The 19,782-nt window shown below is 44.2% G+C and overlaps 1 protein-coding gene across 3 annotated transcripts; it reads left to right on the forward strand.

The window, feature by feature from the left end:
• Nucleotides 1–4,355: 4,355 nt before the first annotated feature.
• On the forward strand, nucleotides 4,356–19,016 carry TAL1 (TAL bHLH transcription factor 1, erythroid differentiation factor). 3 transcript variants are annotated; one of them, XM_050961742.1, is made up of 4 exons: nucleotides 4,356–4,485; nucleotides 9,719–10,138; nucleotides 11,389–11,480; nucleotides 17,998–19,016. In XM_050961742.1, exons 1-4 carry the CDS (start codon nucleotides 4,472–4,474, stop codon nucleotides 18,414–18,416), a joined length of 945 nt encoding a protein of 314 aa, XP_050817699.1. In that variant the 5' UTR covers nucleotides 4,356–4,471; the 3' UTR covers nucleotides 18,417–19,016. The 3 variants fall into 3 exon arrangements, with proteins under 3 accessions (XP_050817699.1, XP_050817701.1, XP_050817700.1); XM_050961743.1 differs by lacking the exon at nucleotides 4,356–4,485 and adding an exon at nucleotides 8,456–9,402; XM_050961744.1 differs by lacking the exon at nucleotides 9,719–10,138 and having other exon boundaries at nucleotides 4,361–4,485.
• The last annotated feature ends 766 nt before the right edge of the window (nucleotides 19,017–19,782 follow it).

Below are 19,782 nucleotides of genomic sequence, written 5' to 3' on the forward strand. Positions count from 1 at the left end.
TGTTGGCTCTTCTTAGGCCTTTTCCCCCATTGTCTACATATTTTGAAGCCCCTTCGGAATATGTTTGAAGGTACAAACCTCTCGTAATCAGGTATAAGCCCACTAGCTATCTGGATGTGTTTGCTCAAATAATAAAATGGTTTAATGTTCTAAAGCTGTCATTACTATATTTCAGAGTTAACATCTCATGAACATTGATGAGGCCATTCATACCTCTGACCTGCTTTGTTTTGTTTTGTTCAGTATTTCCCACTGGAAACTCAAGAAGATGCCAACTACATTGGTTTAGACTGTCAACATTCTGAAGACTTTTTTTTTTTTAAGATCTTTAGAAAGGTAATTTTAAAAACAAAAGCTCAGCTGCTAGAGGACAATCTTGAAGCAGGGGTTGACAGAACCCTGAATAAGGATAGACAGGAACCTGATCATGTCATTTTCAACCACCTGAAGAAAAAACGGTTATTTATCTTCTCCTAACCTCTTCTGTAATGTGTTGTTCATGTCCATTCCGATACCCACCCTCCTACCTGAACTGAAGGGGGGTGTCAGGCTTCCAGGGCACTACATTGAGCGCCATGAGGGCACAACTCCAGGGGCCACCTAGGCGGCCTGTACAGATACTGTTAGGGGCAAAATCTTCCAGCTGCCATGCACGCAGCACATGCACACCTGATTGGAATGGACATGAACAACACATCTCAAAGAACAACAGTTACACAAAGGTGAGTAACTGTTTAATCCATTCAGACTCTGATGCTACACTGGGTCAAGGTGGGAGGTGTTAATATTGCTCTCTGCTGCAATAGTCACTTGGCATCTCCCCTGAGATCAGCACTGTGGTGTCCTAAAATTAACTAGACACAGAGACAGTGACCGTCCTTGCCCCAATTAGATTATTTTCTATACAGACAAGATGTATGAAAAGGGGAAAGGGGGGAAGATAGGTTAAATAATTGCCCTGGTCTCTAGGGGGCAATTATAAGTCAGGGGAAACACTCCCAGTGCATTCAGGGGGCTTTGGCTCTGGGGCAGAGTAGAGAATACAGGCCCAGTCTGTTAAATGTGGGTTCTTTTCCTTTAGCCTACCTTGCTTTCACCGTTGGTGTCCATCCCTGCAGAGAATACCTCAATTATAACTAAAGTAAAAGGGGCGTTGGTATGAACCTCTCCAAGGCAGATCCCATTCACACGGCAGGGGGCTGGTGAAGGTAGGGTAAGGCGATGGATCCCCCTGTTGATCTATACAGTGTGTGATACAGAAATGAGGTACAATGGACGCGAGTGAGGCCATGGCTATATGGATCGGGAGGCACACACAAGGCTTGACTTCCTAATCTCCCCTCCCCAGCCCAGTCTGTTCTATCTTTAACGTTTCCTGTTGCTGAGAGGAGCCGGGCTGAAACTGATCGTGCTTCCTGGATGTAGCTGGAAACACGCACAGCAAAGACTCCGCTGGTCGTGACTGCCCCATATCTCCCCCCACCCCGCCCCATTCACACTCCACATCAAACACAGGGCAGGAAACCCATCAATCCAGCCAGCCCCGAGACGTCTCTCCCACCGGGGCCTCGAAAAGCCGCTGCAGGAAAGTTGAAACGAGGAAAGCTCAAGGGCCCTTCTCCCTTCCCCTCTCAGCAGTTGGTACAGGTGTGTGTGTGGGGGGGACACGTGGGTAAAACATTTCCACGCGAGGGGGGCCCTTCCGAGGAGACCGCAGCTCAAGTGCAAGCAGGGAGCCCCCAAAGGACAGCTTGGAGTTGGCAATGAAGGGAAGTGGGGAGGGGAGACCAGACATAATTTCTGCTCATCCTTCCCCTGGCCAGGGAGAGAGAGAGCGAGATCTGGATCTAGCCAGAGAAGGGGTGGCCGGTGGGAAATAACCAGCCTTTGGTTTAGCCCCACGTGTGTTTTACGATGTGCCACCCTGCAAGCTGCTTTGCTCAAGCGCCTGGCGGCGGGGGGTGCGTTGCTAAACCGCTAGCAAAGGGCCTTAGGTTCAAGGGCCCAGTGGCGGAGACAAGAGCGGAGGATGGGGGAGGAGGGCAGGATTTGTGGTTGAGCCTGGGGGCGCCGTGCCTAGCGGGAGCGGGAGACCCCTGTCTCAGGAGGCTAAGTGAAAAGCTCGGGGGCGGAACCTGCTTCCTGGCAGGGTTCCTGGGTCCCCTAGAGGGGATCACATCCCCCCGCACGCCCATTCCCTTCCCCGCCTTTTGGGGGGGCGGTAATGCTAATGAATTAATCGCTGTTCGTTGTCGGGTTCCGCTAACCTGCACGGCCTGGCGTCCCCCCGCTTTCTGGTTTGTGTGTTTTGGGGAGTCTCTGCTGCTCAGAACTGGCTCGCCTGGAGCCACCAGCCTTTGGGTGGAAGGAGAATTGGCCGCAAAGGCGCCTGTGAAACCCCGGCCAAACCCGATCTTTTCTCTTCCTCGTCCCTCGCCTGCGGGGGGGGTGAAAGGACCAGGATTCTGGTGGCTTTGCGTGGCCCTCGGACCCTTTGTTCTGAAATGCCCAACGCACCGCGTTTGCCTTCTCTGCCTCCCACGACTGACGAGGCTGGCTGCGTTTTAGGAAACGGGTGATGGGATCTCTTGCAAAGAGCCAGGCTCCCACGCCAAACCCTCCTGCAGGCAAACCGCTCAGGGCTGGGAAGCGGGAGGTAGCCAGGTAGGAGTGTGTGGGTAAGAGAGAAAAACTGTGTGTGGGCTGCGTCTTTTCCTCACATGACAGCTGGTAAAAACCCAGGCAGCTTCTAACTATGGTGATCCAGCGCAGAGACCTCTACGGCGCAGCCATCAACTATTCCCTGCCTCGTGTCTTTGCTGATCAAACAGAAAACCGCTGAGATACAAGCGGCCAACACATTGTTCCAAAGGGGGTGGGGGAAATAAATCAAGGTGGGGGGTTTAGTGCCCCAACACTACACTCTATTTCCCAGTCATTCCCCTGAAGGTTGCTTGGCCATTCCGCAATTGTAAAAGACAGCACATGTGCAACCAAATCACGATCTAATCCTGGGCAAACCAGGGTGGCATCATATATTTGGTTTCGTTATCTACTTAGTTGTTTTTTGTTTTGTTTATTTATGTGTCACGCTCGGAGTTGTAACGGTGATTAGTTGATTAGTAGGGTTCATTCACATATATGTGGGACCTAGGCCTGTGGGCTACACTTTAATACTGAAAGTGAATAGGTTGGTATTTCAATCGAGGTAGTTAGCACGTTTGTAAAAAGCTAGTGTGGACCCTTCCCCACATGACTGATCCAGATTTATTCTTTACCTTGTGTTAATCATAGAATCATAGAATCTCAGGGTTGGATGGGACCTCAGGAGATCATCTAGTCCAACCCCCTGCTCAATCCCCAGATAATCCCCTTGATACAGCGTATATTGTATGGTTTAGAATTTAAAAAGCCAATGTATTTCTCAAGGATAGGGGAAAATACCCCCGAAATTCCTGCTGCCCTCCAACTTTAAAGAACGGCAATCATTTTCCACCCGATCTTCTATTTTGTAAATGGCACTAACTTGCTATCTTGGCAGATCATTCTCTTCCAGCCATGGCTTATTGTTTTAAAGAATCAGATTCTCTCCCCCCAGTCCCTTCCACCACACGTTTCACAGGCCAGCTACACTGACCGAGCACGATCCGAGATGCTTTTGTGTTTTCCCAGTTTCAAGATGATTATTTCCCAGGATTTACCTTTTATTTCTCACACACTCCTCGCCCCACTTTAAATCCCCTAGCCCCACATAGATTGCAGAGTCTTTTACCACCCCTTCCTAAACTTAATCAGATTAAATTAAAACTAGAGATGCCCCCTTCCCCATTTATGCTTGCAATGAAGAAATATTGGGGGGGGGGGAATCTTGCTTAATTGTTCCCTGTCAATTTGCTTTATTTACCCTATTGTCCCAGACAGCCCTCCCCCACTCAATATCTCCAGCAATTTATTTTGGCTCATTAAATTTAATTAAGAACCGAATAGGTGTTCCATATTTAATCAAAAAAATGCAGGGGCATAATAACCTCCAGGAAGACTAAAATAAAGAATTGCTATTCAAATGTGGGCAGTCATGGTGCATTTTTTATTACTCTTTTTCTACGGTGTCTTTTTAAGAGCCTCTGGGCATACACACAGAAAAAGCTATAAGGCAGGCAGTCCTAAGTTATTCCTATGCATATCCCTGCAAGAAGTTCCCGCTTTCCTTCGATAAAATTGCCAAATAATAATGAATCATTTCATAAATAATGGGTTTAGAAGCTTATCAGGGCAGGCGGGCCATTGCTGGGGCGTTATCTCTGTTGGCCACATTGCTCTAGTGTTCCGTTCTCCATACTAAATAGGAAACTGGACGTGATGTGGAATTAGATCCTGCTCCAGTGAAGCCACCCAGCACTACCGAAGGGGGGGGGGGGGGGAATATAGCAGCGATGAATAGGCCACAAAATGGCTCCACTCACTTTTACCAATGAAAAGCAAATGGTGAGTATATAGATCTCTGTATATATAAAGGGGACAGCGTTGTATTTTGCGCATTGTTTGCAGGGCTTCCTTTTGGAGACAAAGCGAGCATTTTCACTGTTGTTGCGCAATATGTAATAATGCGCAACTAAAATTAAAAAACAATTCTCAGTTGTTCAATGGGTGGAGGCGAGGGGGGAAGGGACGGATCTTTTTTCTTTTTGGGAAATTTCGTTGAGCAAATTGATCCCAAAGCAGCCGGACATTTGATGCTGCAGAGAGAAGGCAGGATTAACAACCCTTTCTTCGGGGCAGATGCAGAAGCGAAGTATAGATATGGGTGTATAGGTTTGGGTAGGGTCGGTTTTGTTCCTTTGCATCGGGATCTGGTTTTGCTATGGAGCCAGTTCGTCGGAAAGGCCCTATTTGAATCTAGCTGGCAAGAAGCAACTCCAAAATAATGTTTTATTTCGTTTTGTTTTTGTTGGTGGTGGTGCTCCTGGAGGGGACATGAACGAATACTTGGATTAATGGGCACAAATTTCCCGTCAGATCCACAGTTCTAAACAAAGAATCTAGGACAGGGGTTACGACCAGCACAAATTACGTAGGAGAAGTGGAAATTAAGACATTAAAATTATAGGATTCACCACCCTCATGTTTTTCTAGTAATAAATTCTATCCGAAAGACACAAATTCAATCCGGTTCTCTGCTGATGTTTGAAAAGTGTGAAATATTATGAAGGCAAAGAGGAAAATCGATTGGGAAGGGTTATTTATTTATCTTCCTTCGGAAAATGAAACGATTATTATTTTCTACCATTGCATTTGAACAGGCTCGGGAAATGCTCTGTGAAATGATCAGAAAATAAGGTTCTTTGGCTAATGGCTTGTTGGTGATTGTCTGTGTGTTTCGCTGTTATTTCACCTTGTATATTTGTGAAGGGAAAGGAAGGATGTGTTTAAAATTGCTGATTCTTTCTTGTTTTATTGTACGCTGGTTTAACTCGTTGAAAGAGATCCCAGAATGAAATATTTCCACTTCTCAACTTTATGGAGAGAGATGCGGACTAGACAGACATTAGGCAGAGCTCTCGACCCAGGGAGTTCATGTAGCCTTTAGGATTACATCCCTTAAGCAGGCACAAAGATCGGATTTTTAAAAAATATCGTCCTGATTCATAACTAATTTCATGCTAAAGGAATCGACAGGAGGGAAATCTTTCTATTGTGTGGGTGGGACTGAAAATAACCGATATTCAGGATTGGATTCCATCTCAGACTTTCAATGAGAAATCCTAACAGACTGTACTATATAAAAGCTTCAACCTGCCTATTCATCCCCGACTGGCTTTTAGGTTTAATTTCTAGGCCCTGCACTTTTAATAGCCTGTCTGCAAATCTGCAGGCATCGGTTTGAGAAATGCCAGCTGAAGACAAACATCCTGTTTTCGGCTCTAGTCCGGTAATACAAATACATCGTTTGTTTTATTTCGACCCGTGTGTGTGATGGGATATATGTAGAGAGAAATCTTCACGTCATATGTCTGTTAGTAAGGGGTTTGCATCCATGTTAAACCCCCTTATTAATAGAAATATATGAATAAGAAGAACAAGATATTTACATATATATTACATGTATTATAAATTTGTTATATATAATTAAAACAAACAAATATTTATAAATGTGTTTAATTATATATATAATTATAAATTTATATATATGTGTGTGTGTGTGTATATCATTATAATTTAATTAAAGAGAATAAACGTAGCGTGCATAGACAGGGTGTGTTTCTGTTTATATAACCTATGAATAAGATAAACATCCCTATATACATCGAAACTAAATACTTTTTAATGTGATATCCAAATTCCAAGCCCAATTGACACACAAGGGGGGATGATATTCGGGTCCAGTCTCCCAGTCCCCCAGTCCGGATTGGCTAGGGTGGGTGTGCTTCCGGCCCCCGTAGCTACACACCTTTCTATCAGCGTTTGCTATCTTGATGTCGATCACGTCGGCTCCAGGGTTTTAATGTGCAGTTGATCTAAAGGAACTGGGACAAGAGATCTCCCCCCGCCCCCGGGAATTAGCTGCATTATTCCGATGTGGGTTTCCTTTCTCCTTACCTCCTTGAGGTGAGAGGGGAGAAGGCAGCCCTGGGCCGGAGAGATCTTTTGTTGGAACAGGCCACTCGAGGGGTTCCTGCTTCACTAGGACAGATGTGCCTAATGGCCCACACGATGCCATATCCCCACAGACCCTTTCTGGAGAGGTGGCTGGGAAAGGGCCAAAGCCCTGGGATTTTCTCAGGTCTTCTCTACAAACGACCTGGTTAACTGAACCCCGCAGAAGCCAAGGACATTAAGGTTAGAAAGGCCGAGTCTGGGATCAGATCAGACTTCTGCTTTCGGCAAAGCACTGGGCCCCCTTTACTTACCCCAGCCCTGAAATGACCAAACCAAACTTTAGGAGGAAATAATAATTTATCAGCATTAAATGCGTTTTGTGTAACGATACATCCATGTGTTTGTCTGATGGCAGACGAGCCACTAAACACCTCCTTGCCCAGCTGATGGGTCCTGTCTCCTGCCTGCCTTGGCTAATGGATAGAGAAGGAGCCCATAGATTGTTTTTTAAACAACTTGACTTCAAACATACCTAACACATTTTGGATACGATCAGGTAGAACAGGTGCAGGATTGGGGTCTTTCGGCCCAAAGCCACGGGCCATTCTGCTTAAAACAAAAACCGACGGTGTAATATGTCCCCCAAATAGGAAACATCAAATGAACCCGATGCTGCTCTCTTTACTCAAGAATAGGCCCTGAGTAGACATTTGTTTTGGAGCAATATAACTATTTCCCATTGCTGTCACATTTGATCAGACTCCACGTCTTGGTTATAGACAAAGCTAGTCGTTTGAAATGAATGGGAAGTCTGTCTGTCTGTCTGTCTATCCACATACAGCCTGCCTATCTATCTATCTATCTATCTATCTATCTATCTATCTATCTATCTATCTATCTATCTATCTATCTATCTATCGTATAATATTCTACTACGTTAATACGGAAATACGAAATTCTTATATTTCTCAGCAAAACATTGCAATCATTGTATATAGATTAAGTATTAAATTCTCCTCATGCAAGATTTTATGTATATCTGGTTTTATATATCCAAATTGCAAGCTTAATTTACGCATAAGGGGGGATTATAATATTTATATATAGATAGATAGTTATATATATAGTTATATAGTTATAGTTGTATATATAGAAAGAAAGAGTTATAGCGTTATATAGTCATATTGTTATATATATAGTTAAAGTTAGTTATATATATAGAGAGAGAGAGTGTATAAAAATATACAGACACCGTATATATTTCTCAGCAAAGCCATTGTGATCACTCTGTTGCATGAGTAGAATGTCATGCTTCAGCTGTATCTCCCTGTATAACAATATAATTATCACAATGACTTTGCTGAGAAATACATACATTATGTGTGTGTGTATTAGATTGCAATGGTTCAGTGTTAAAACAATCAAACGTACTACTATGTTTATAGCGAAGGATTATAATAGAATGCTATATATTTGTATATAAAATTATTGTGATGCAATATAATCGCCACAATGGCCCTGCATGTTATAGTGTATGTGTGTGCATATATATATATATATATATATATATACACACACACATACACTATAACATGCACTATAACATATATATATATATATATATATATATATATATATATATATGTTATAGTGCATGTGTGTGTATATATATATATACATACACACAGACATACACTATAACATGCAGGGCCATTGTGGCGATTATATTGCATCACAATAATTTTATATACAAATATATAGCATTCTATTATAATCCTTCGCTATAAACATAGTAGTACGTTTGATTGTTTTAACACTGAACCATTGCAATATATATATATATATGCGTGTGTATATAATGTAGGATACACACATATATGTAAATACTGCTATCCAGTGTGTGTATGTGTCCAGATAGAAATAGAATCCCCCTTTAAACAGTTCTGGAATTAGAAATAGACACGTTCTTTCATGCTCTTTAGAGCTCGTAACCACGATACATTCATCTTCAAATCAATCGTTTCCACGAAGGTTGGTTGAGTTCAAAAGTGTAACCTGCGGTAGCAGCAAAGCGGGGTTTCCATTGGAAATCTCGCCAACAAACGCCTATTTAGCCCTGTCCTTTCGTCAGCATTAACTGAAATCAAACGAAAAAGAATGTTTTATTTCGTTCTATTTTTGTTGTTGTTGCTGCTCCTGGAGGGGAAATGAACGAATACTTGGATTAATGGGTCCCGAAGCTCTCGGTTTACCCTTCGATAAAAATGTGCTGTTCTTTAAACACCATCCCGTCCGCGTCTTCAGACCCTGGAGTTTATTCTCTCTCTCCGGACAGCAAAAAAATTAATAGAAAATAAACCGATTCCAGCGGTGGCTGAGTCACCTGCCAGTGCAACAGCAAATGTTGGCTCAAGGAAAAGATTAAATGTGAGGCTTAAACAGGCAGCACAGAGATATTACGCTAAGGCTACCGGTGGAAGGAAAAGTGATCCGTGGGCTTTGAGGGATTGCACCCAGCCCATCTCTTGGCCGCCCCTGGCTCCAGTGAACCCTCATCTGTTTAAGGACTGGGTGAAATCCTGGCCCCACGGAGGTCCAGGGGCCTTTTGCCATTGACTTGAATGGGGCCAGGATTTCATTTCTCGTCCTGCATTAGCGGAGAAGCTGCCCGAGCGCTTCGGTACAAAGAGCTAAGCGCGCTGCTCTTCTGAGCCAAAGAATCGTTCGGCTAATTCTCCTGCTACGAAATCATTGCGGCAGGAGCCTGGCTCCCAGGCCGGAACAATGGGCTCCTTCGCGGCCCAGGTGTGTTTGCCTGGACGCTGCTGTCAAACTGGCAACATCTGTCACGGTCACCTCTTTTCTGTTCCTTTTTTCCTTCACCTCCTCTTTTTATCCCTTTTCTTTCTTTCTTTCTTTCTTTCTTTCTTTCTTTCTTTCTTTCTTTCTTTCTTTCTTTCTTTCTTTTTCCCTCCCACTTTTCTTCTTTCTTTCTTTCCATCCCTCTCCCAAGCGTCTTTCTTTCTTTCTTTCTCCCCCCGCTCGGCTGGGCGGTCTGTCCGCCTCGCAGGGGTGCCCTGGGCTCCCTCCACCCCCTCACCTCCTCTCCTCTCTCCCCCAGGACGATGGAGCGGCTGCCGGCGGAGCTGCCCCCCAGTGACCCGCGGGATGCCCGGCCCCCCCAGCAGCACGATCCGGGAGCGGAAGGCACGAGCGAGCCGGAGAGCAGCCGCGGGGGGATGGAGGTCCCAGGAGAGCCCCAGCTGCTGCTCAATGGGGTTTCCAAGGAGACGGGCCGGCCCTCCCCCGGGCCCCCCGCCGCCGCCGTGCCGGTGATCGAGCTGGTGCGCAGGGACATAAAAGGCCGCGAGGCGCCCGGCGAGGCGATGCAGAGAGCGCCGGGCGCCGAGCCGTGCAGAGCCCCGGCCGAGGCCGCCTGCGACGCCCGCATGGTGCAGCTGAGCCCTCCGGCGCTTCCCCTGCCGGCGGCCGGCAGAGCCATGCTCTACAACATCGGCCAGCCGCTGGCCGCCATCAACAGGTCCGTGCCCTGCCCGATCTCCCCGTCCGTCCGTCTGTCCGTCCTGTCTGTCTGTCTGTTTGTCTGCCCCTCGCTCCCGCTGGCTCCCCACTAGTGTCCTACAGCAGCATCCGCGCCCTCTCCTAGCCTGAGATGAAGTCTTTAGTACCGTTTCTTCGGAAACCTGCAGGATTGTTTCTCTTCTTCTGTCTCTCCGACCGCTCTCTGTCTTCCTGTCCTGCACGTGGCTATCTATCTATCTATCTATCTATCATAAAACCCGAAGTTCATAAGGACAGGAGGTTGTCTGGCAAAGGAACCTTTCTCTATCCGGGCATGCAATATTTGTGTGTGGATAATTGTGGGAGAGTTTGTATGTATGTAATTTTGCAAAGCAAAACATCTGTTGTAGCCGTTGGAACAAGGGTAATTTTTATATATATACTGCATATGTTAAAATCATATTAAAATGTAATATTTTAAATGCAAAGGTGTAAATGTAGCCAGTGCTATATTTATCTAATGGGCAATTGTTTTGGTTCCTTGAAGAAATCTCTCAGCTCTTTGCAGCCAGCGAGATGTGTGTGACCCTACAAATAATCATGACAGTGGGAAGAGATTGCTTCAGAATATGCATTGTATGTAGTGCGTGTAAATGAATATACATACACCCTACATTGCAGTTATATAATGCAATTCAATTCCATTTTCTCTCATTTAATACAAATTAATAGTAGTTTAGCATATGTGTGTTATATATCATCTAGAGAAATCTGTTCCAGAGATCAGGTAGCCTCCTGTCTTAAAAGACATGCCAGAAAGTGCACATAAGTGTATTAGAATTCTATCACGTTGATTGGAAGCCCTACAGATTTTTATCCTGGTCACTTAAGACAAATGTCTGTTATGCTGCATATGTAAGTGTATGTATAATATGTATATGTATAATATGTGTATGTGTATATATATCTGTACACACAAATGCATACATAGATCCTCAACTGGTATCAACTGGCATAGCTCGATAGATTTGAAAGTCCCTTTGATGTCAGTGGAGCTATGCTGATTTACACCAGCTGAAGATCTGGCCTATAATATCTAATAGTTCGTCTTCAAGTGGCTGCTGCACAGATGCCCATGGTGCTTTCCATGAGTGGAAATGTGCAGAGTCCATCTCGAAGAACCCTGACGACATGGGAGAACTCTTCATGAAGTGTATCTATGTGTTTTCCTCATTTTTTTCTGACTTTTTCTTTGTACCTTGTTTGCAGTGGGTTTTTTGGAGAGCCAGACAGCTTCTCAATGTACAACAACAACAGAATGAAAAGAAGACCATCTCCTTATGAAGTGGAGATCAGTGATGGTGAGAATCTTTTATTCTGCCCCTGATGGTGTATATCCAGTGCAAAGGGGTGTAGATGGTGCTTAATGTTGGTGACATAGAATATCAAGGTTGGAAGGGACCTCAGGAGGTCATCTATCTAGTCCAACCCTCTGACAGATTAATGTCCTAGATCCCTAAATGGTCTTCCCAAGGATTGGGCTCATAACCCTGGGTTTAGCAGGCTAATGCTCAAACCACTGAGCTATCCTATTCTATCCCATCCCTCCCATGGGAAAGTTGCTTAGACCAACATATGTTGGGATAAAATACAAAGCACTAAAGGGATGAGGGAGAGGATGACATCACTCCTACTGTCTGATAGCATGCTCCTGCCCTGGTCTTGACTCCTGCATAATGGAGCCAATATTTCCTGCTCCATCTGGTAACCAGTCTATGATGAAGGACTTAATAATATTGCCCCAGTTCAGCAATGCACTCTAGCAGGTGTTTAATTCCATTCCTGTTCTGCAAACCACTTAGCTCTTGTTTAAGGTTATGTCTACAGAGCCCATGCTGGCCTAGCCCCCTAGTGTAGATAAAGTGTACAAGACAGAAGGGGTTTTTCTGCCAGTGCAGGAACGCCACTTCCCTGAACAGCATTAGCTATGTTGACTGAAGTGGTCCTCTGTCAGCATAGCTGCATGCACACGGGGGGTTTTATCAGCATAGCTACATTGTCTAGGGAATGTGGGTTTTTCACCCCCTGACTGACATAGCTATGCCAGTATAAGTTTTAAGTGGAGACCAGGCCTAAGTCCCATTGTAGTGAGAGAGACTTGTATACATGCTTGAGTGCTTTGCTGAACTGGGGCCATTCTTCCGAGGTGCAGTAATTGCAAAGACACCTCAGAGAGTCACCATACATAGAGGCTTGCCTTGTGCCAGAAGCTCTCAAGCAGAATTCTCCTTTGAAATTGACCAGTTCTGCTTCCAGACTGATGACCCAGAGTTTATAATGTATTTTTAAAAATCTTTCAAAGTAGGGAAGGAATTAAAAAGCCTAGGATATTATGTCACTACCTGCCCCTGCACAGTCCTATGGGTTTCAATGGGAATGGCTGTGTGAGTAAACACTCCTATGTGTGTATGTTTCCAGTCAAAGGGCCTTAGTTTTTAAATCAAAGCCTAAAGCTCTCCACAGTGACAGATGTCTATATAAATGAGATGAAAGGATAAAAAGAAAACACATTTTAAATGAGAAAACATTGAAATCCACAAAAGCTTGGAAATTCAGTTACCTTCATTTGTCTTTCTTTTCAGCTAACCTATCCAAATAAAACCCCAGTCCTCCATATTTCAAAAGAAAATGATGAGGCTAACATAATACTTGCAGAACATCACTCCATGCTCACTGCACTGATGTTATTCCCTTTCCCTCCATCCTCTGTCTGTTTGTCCATTTATATTGTAAGCTGGTTGGGGCAGGGACTGTCTCTCGCCATGTTTCTGCACAGCACCTAGCAGAATAGGGGCCGTATCTTGGTTGGGGCCTTTAGGTTCTACCATTATATAAATAATAATTAAGGCTGACAAGTAAAAACACAAGTGTGTATCAATGTCATAAGAGTCTGAGCAAGAGTTTTAACCTTACCACTGAGTTCACTTGTTTTTAGCTTAGATGTGAAGTTTTACTTATATATAATACACTCAATAACTGTTTAGATGAGCAGTACACGTATAAATGTATTTGAAAGAAAACTGAATATGTATTTACTCGATAATGTATTAGGTATAATCATTGGGCCTGATCCTGTGCCTCCCAAATTGGTTGATTAAATATTTGCTGGATCAGGCCATTGAACTAGGATAGTTTTGGGGGGTGTATCTCAGAAAGCAGACTGAGACACTGAGCTTGCAAACACTTATGCATGTGAATAACCTTAAAGTTACATGAGTGAGCATTTGCAGGCCCAGAGGGCCTGATCCAAAGCCCACTGAAGTCAGTGGAAAGATTCCAAGGGGTTTTGGATCAAATTTATATTTAGCAAATCAAGTAAATAGGGCAAAATTGTGCCCCTAAACATGACCATGCAACTTCCACTAACATCAATGGACTGCAGCTGATACAAGCAAGTGTAATGTCTTCAGAACGGTTGTGGTTTGTCTGTCAAGGAGTATTTCATATCTGACAAGATTTGCAACATGGGGCATTTGGGGGGAGAAACAGAGACGTTAAACTAGGAGCGGTCTTTGGGAGATAGAATGGCAAAATAAGCCTGGACTGTTTCTCCTAAAATAGGGGCAATATAGGTATGCAAATTTCAGTTTTTGGGTCAATGGCAGCTCTCAAGCTTTGCAAGTCAGTTTGATTTATGATCAAACCAGAATGAGCAGGTGGAGAATTGGCATTCACAGGGGCAGGGGACTGGACAGCGCATAAGCGAGGTACAGAAATGAGAGTATGGTGGCCAAGTTTAGGCCTTTCAGTTGCTTCCTCTGCCAACCAGAATAGTGGCTTAATCTGGCCTGTTTGAAACCTGCACTGAGAAGAAACTGATAGCAGACAGGCCAGTCACTGACCTAGAAATATGTCTGAAGGTTCTAAGATAACAATATATATTGCAAGCAGAGTCTCAGTAGCTCCTGATGTCAGCTGGGCAGATTCTTCACTGGCTTCCCCGCCTGCAGTGCCTGCTCCTCTCAGCTTATTGGATCATGAGTAACAAGCCACCTGGCTTCCTGGCTTTCTCCCAACCTTCATGTTCACCGCCACAGGGCTCAGCCCTGAACTGCACAAGCTGAACTGCTTCAGAGAGGAAGAATTGTGAAGCCCCAAAAGTAACTCCAATCAAATCCTTTTTCGTGAAAACGTTTTGTTGAAGTGTGAAAATGTTTTGACCGCTCTCCAAGCCAGCTGCAAAACAAATAAATACATAAAGTTCACAAAAAGTTTTGAAAACTGTTTGCAAAAAAAAATTCTGTTGGGATTTTGAAAAATGTCTTCTGCTTCTCCTTTTAATTTTTGTTATATTTAATAAATTATGGAGAAAGCCCTATTCAATCTTCCGAATTACTTACTGGACAAATTTCATTTAGAAGCGCACCTCCGTTTTTCACGACCTATCCACAAAGCATCCTGTGTTATCTCTCACTTAAAATCTTTAAATCAAGAAAGGATGATTGTTTTTCTAAAAGATATGCTTCAGTTCAACCATAGATACTGTGTTCAGTGCAGGAATCCGGAGATGAAATTCTACACCTGCATTGTGTCTGATGTCAACGCAGGAATCGGGGTGAAATTCTATGGTCTGCGTTATGCCTGATGTCATCTTAGATAATCACAGCATTTAAAAAAATTTATGAATGACTTCCTTAGGGGCACCAGCGACCTCAATGGGTATTCTGTGCATGCAAGATTGGACTCTTGGTTATTTTAAATTTTTTGTTAGGCTAGTGATCTCTAATATTTTCCCACTCAAATTCAAAAGCAGCAAAAGAGATTTTGTGATATTAAACAAAATCCTCTCTGCATGAGAATCTGATTTCCATGTTCTTGATATTTTTTTTAAGCTCAGAGGAGTCTGTTTGAGTCTTGGAATTGGGCTTTGTAACAGGAACGCTGAGGTTATGTCTACACTGCGTTGTAAATCTAGGTCTATGGGACCTGCACTTGGTGTTTCCACACTCATGCTCATGCTTGAGTGTCCACACTGCATTGTAAACCTGGGTTTGCAATTGCTGGACCTCGGCCTCACAGCTGTGCTGCCAGTACACGCATTCTGCAAGGTCTGGAGCTTGAGCTGTGTCCACAGTGCAAAATGACAAGGCTTGGACCTGAGTCCCAGCAGGAATCGGACTCTGGCCCAACCTCCCCCAGCTGGGTCCTAGTAGGACCCAGCTCCTGAGTGCTTGCTGTTCCAAGTCAGACTGATTTGCACGTGGATGGAAAAGGGCCGTGGGCTTAAACCTGAGTCAGACCCCGGGCTTAATGTGCAGCATAAACATACCCTGAGAGATCTTTAATGATAGGCTAGCAGTGCAAATAGCCCTGCTATTGCTATTATTTGGGTCATGGTATTGCCTGGATGCCCCACCTGGCATTGGGGACCTGTGTTCAGGGTGCTGTACAAATCCAGAGTAAGAACCAATCCCTGTCATTAAGATGGTACAACTGCATTTGAATGCTCAGTTAGGGTGCTCTTTGAGAGGGGAAGAATGGTGTCATGGCTTAGGTACTTGACTGGGATTGTGGAGATGTGGGTTTTAGTCCTGGCTCTGCCAGCAACTCCCATTGTGACCTTAGGCAGGTCACTTTGATCTCTCTGAGCTTCTCTTTTCCATCTGTACAATGGGGATGAGAGTGCTTCTGACCTCCCAGGGCAATCAGGAGGGTAAATTCATTCATGCTTGTGAAAGTGCTTAGATGCTACAGGGATGGAGGCCCAATAAGTGCCCAGATAACTAGATCCCCTCTAAGGACCTGAAAGTTGCAAAATTAAATTTTTACTTAATGATGGTGATTCTTGCTCTCATGCACAGGGTTGAACTGACCACCAGATTTGGGTCGGGAAGGACATTTCCCCCCCACGGCGCATTGGCAGATACCTTGGCTTTTTCGCCTTCCTCTGGAGCATTGAGCATCTGTTAGGATCAGGTGGGCGTATCCCACACGATCAATTTCCTGCGTATGCAGGGGAGGAGGGAATCTGGGGTGGGAAATGATGGACCTCAGTCCTTCCCATTTTCTGTGATTGTTCTTGTTGTTATTTTGGATGGATTTATTTTTAACGGTGGGGAGGAGAAAGGGACTATTGTGCATTTCAACTATGCAGCTCCTGGTAATGTGACTGAGATGTGTCTGTTTGCTTATACGTGGCTGATTTGGTTTGGAGGGGCCAGTAGCTTGAATCTGTCGCAGCGATGACTGCGGTTGCTTAGAAGTGTTTCCAGTTGCAAAGCCCATGGAATGGATTTTTCTTGCAACACATCATGTGTCAGTGTTTTCTTTTCCCCAGCCAGCATTTCATTTCCTAGCATTTGGGATTTCTGTCTTCTCTGATCTTGAGGGTGGATTTATCAGGAGGCAGCCACATTTTACTAGTATGTTGCAACAATATTGTAAGTGAGCTTCAGAGCACATGATCTATTATCCATTTGCTACAGCTGAACTCCCCACTCCAGGAGTCCATGTGCATGTTAACAACCAAAACACCCACAGTGCTGTGGGCACATGGCTAGAGCCAAAGCATCACACTGGTAGGCCCAAGCATTGTGTGATGATGGAACACGGGGCAGTCTAAACAACTGACCACAGGCAGGTGCATATTGGTCAGTGACTTATTCCCGCCATGATGCAGTAATCAGACAAGGGATTTCAAGAGATTAGCACGTGGTCATGTGTCTGTACAAGGTCATGAGATCTGTCATTCAGTGTCACCCCCATAGATATTATACATACATTTGTCCTTGGTGCTGTGCTTTTCCAGGCACATCTCTCATCTTTAGAGTGGTTTTTGCCGTGGCAACCCTTCCAGAGGCTCATGAGGTCTCCTGCTAGGCCCCTTCAATAATGATTTATGGAAAGCAAAATATGTAATAATAATAATACACTCTGTGGGTACTATTTGGGTAGAAGTTGCACTGTCCAATAGTTGGAATGAATGCCTGCTTGTACATGCTTCCACTGGTCCAGGGAAATGGGATGCTGAGACTGCACTCCAGCCTGGATCTTATGCATGGCAGGACCCACTGATAAATCTTTCCCCTCCATGCATGCAACCCCCCACCAATGGCAGTAGGTGTTATGTTCACACATTGAAAGGAGAACACACTGTCAATGTTGCTCTCTATCTGGTCTTCTGGGACGTTACCTGTTTTAGGTTAACACACTCATTCTAAAACTGGCCATTGGGTAAAACTAGCAATTTTAAATGGAGTCGCTGCTGGCCAGGCTAAATTAACAGCAGTATGTTATTGTTGTTTTCCCTCCTACAAAAGTAAATCAAAATAGAATCAGGTTGAGGGTATCTACAGGACAGGAAAAGCATGGTCAGCGACCGCGTCATTGTAAGGTGCTCCAGCTGCTTTGCCAATGCTCCACAATGCTGACCTGATGAGAAAGCTTCTAAAACTGGTAGGGCAGTTCCAGGATGATTTGGTTCCTGGTCTCCATTCAGAATTCCAACAGAGGCACTAATTTTTGTTTGGTTGGTTTTGGTATTGGGTTTTCTTTTTGTGGGGGAGGGAGGCTGGTTTTGTAATGTGGCTACCTGTTCCCAAGGAATTGGTCTGAGTACCAGCAACTCATTTCACATATGGACACGTAACAGCTTTAAGCTCCCTACCAGCTTTGGGTTTGTATCAAAATTTTCAGTTCCCATTGGCTTGAACGGAAGTTGTGGCAATTCTAAAAAAACAGACCACTTCTGTTGAGATGCCTACCTAGGGAAGTAGGTGCCTAAAGTTAGTCAGTCACACTGGGAAATTTTGACCATTAAGTGAAATGATAAATAATCTGTTTAACGGCTCCCCTAATCATGCACTATTGTAATTTCAGGTCCTCATACAAAAGTGGTCCGCCGTATTTTTACCAATAGCCGGGAAAGGTGGAGACAACAGAATGTCAACGGTGCATTCGCAGAGCTTCGTAAACTCATTCCGACCCACCCACCTGATAAAAAACTGAGCAAGAATGAAATTTTACGTCTGGCTATGAAATACATCAACTTCCTGGCCAAACTGCTTAATGACCAGGAAGAAGAAGGAAACCAAAGGGGCAAAGTGAACAAAGACACTGGGATAGTCCAAGAGGATCTCCTGCAGGACATGTTGTCTCCAAATTCTAGCTGTGGAAGCTCTTTAGATGGAGCAGGGAGCCCAGACAGCTTCACAGAAGAACAGGAAACATTAGATTCAAAGCATACGAGGAGTCTTCATCACTCCATTCTTCCTGTAGAAGGCAATGCCCAGCGATGACAACCTTACAGATCCCTCCTAAAACACAGAGGGGAAAAGTAAACTTTAAGTCTCTGGGTCTTGGAATTACACTGTATTTTCCCAACTCTACATCTCCAGAAAGAATATTTCTAAAGGTCACAATCCCTGAACTAAAAGGATAGCGAGTTGATGGAGAACAAGACCAAATCAAGTGGACATTCAACATTTAGGTACTTGATCGGACGGAGACGAAAGTCATTTTATTGTACATATTGTTCATGGACGTAATACTGGATGGGGGGAGGGAACATTGCTGACGCCTCTTCAATATCGAGTGATTTGATGATGGTCTCTTGAAACAGAATAATCATGGCTCAGAAACAGGCAGCAACTCCCTCTTTCACTATCAATGGAAGCTACATGTCCCTTTCATTTGCATGTGGCGCTTGGAAACTACCAAAATCTCTAACAGTTCTGCAGCATCTCTCCAAACTATTTTAATGACGTATATGCAACTTGTTGGTGTGGAAGCTAGGACAATGCCTTCTTGTTGTCCAAGAGCTTTTGACTTTACCTTTTTAAAACGCTGAAAAATGCCTCCCACTAAAGAACTATTATAAGGAATGAGACTTTTTTTTTTTTCAAAAAACCCCCAAACCTTAGCCTAACTTTGGATTGTTTGAGGTGTTGTATTTATGATGTGGAATTACTTCTGTTTAATAACCGTCGTGCAGTATCCACTGAAAGAAAAGGTACATAGATGTTTCCTTCTCTCTCCCCTCCCAACTATTGCGCAATGGCTGAAATCCTGGCCCTGTTGAAGTCTATGGGAATCTCATCATTGGCTTCAGTGGGGACATGACGTCACCCAAGGACTACACATTTCAGTATGGGTGAGCAGGAATTTTCCTTGCAATTGTCATCCTGGTATTTTAGTTTAAAAAAAAGGCAGGAGTGGAATAACAAATTGTGTGTGTGTGTTTGTGTGTGTGTATGTAGAAGGGATATAAAAGAGATTTAATTATGTGCTTTCGATCGTTGGGTTTTACCCATTTGGAAAGGATGGTTATTTCACTTACTCTCTCCCCCTTCCCCCCGCCCCCCAGTCTGTTCATTAGTCCCCCGGTTTGATCCTGACACTTTGTCTACTTAAGATTTCCACTGGAGCCTTGTCTACACAAGGATGTGGCCATCTCTAGAGTTCTCAGAAGCAAAGCAGTTGACCTGGACTCTGAGACTCACAGCCACAGGTTTGTTCTTGCTATGTAGATTTACACTAAGGCCTGGTCTACACTTGGGAGGTGGGGGGATCGACCTAAGATACGCAACTTCAGCTACGAGAATAGTGTAGCTGAAGTCAATGTATCTTAATTCGACTTACCTTGCATCCTCACGGCACTGGGTC

This window comes from Gopherus flavomarginatus, chromosome 7 (assembly GCF_025201925.1).
Source record: "Gopherus flavomarginatus isolate rGopFla2 chromosome 7, rGopFla2.mat.asm, whole genome shotgun sequence".
In the NCBI taxonomy this organism is placed as follows: Eukaryota; Metazoa; Chordata; order Testudines; family Testudinidae; genus Gopherus; species Gopherus flavomarginatus.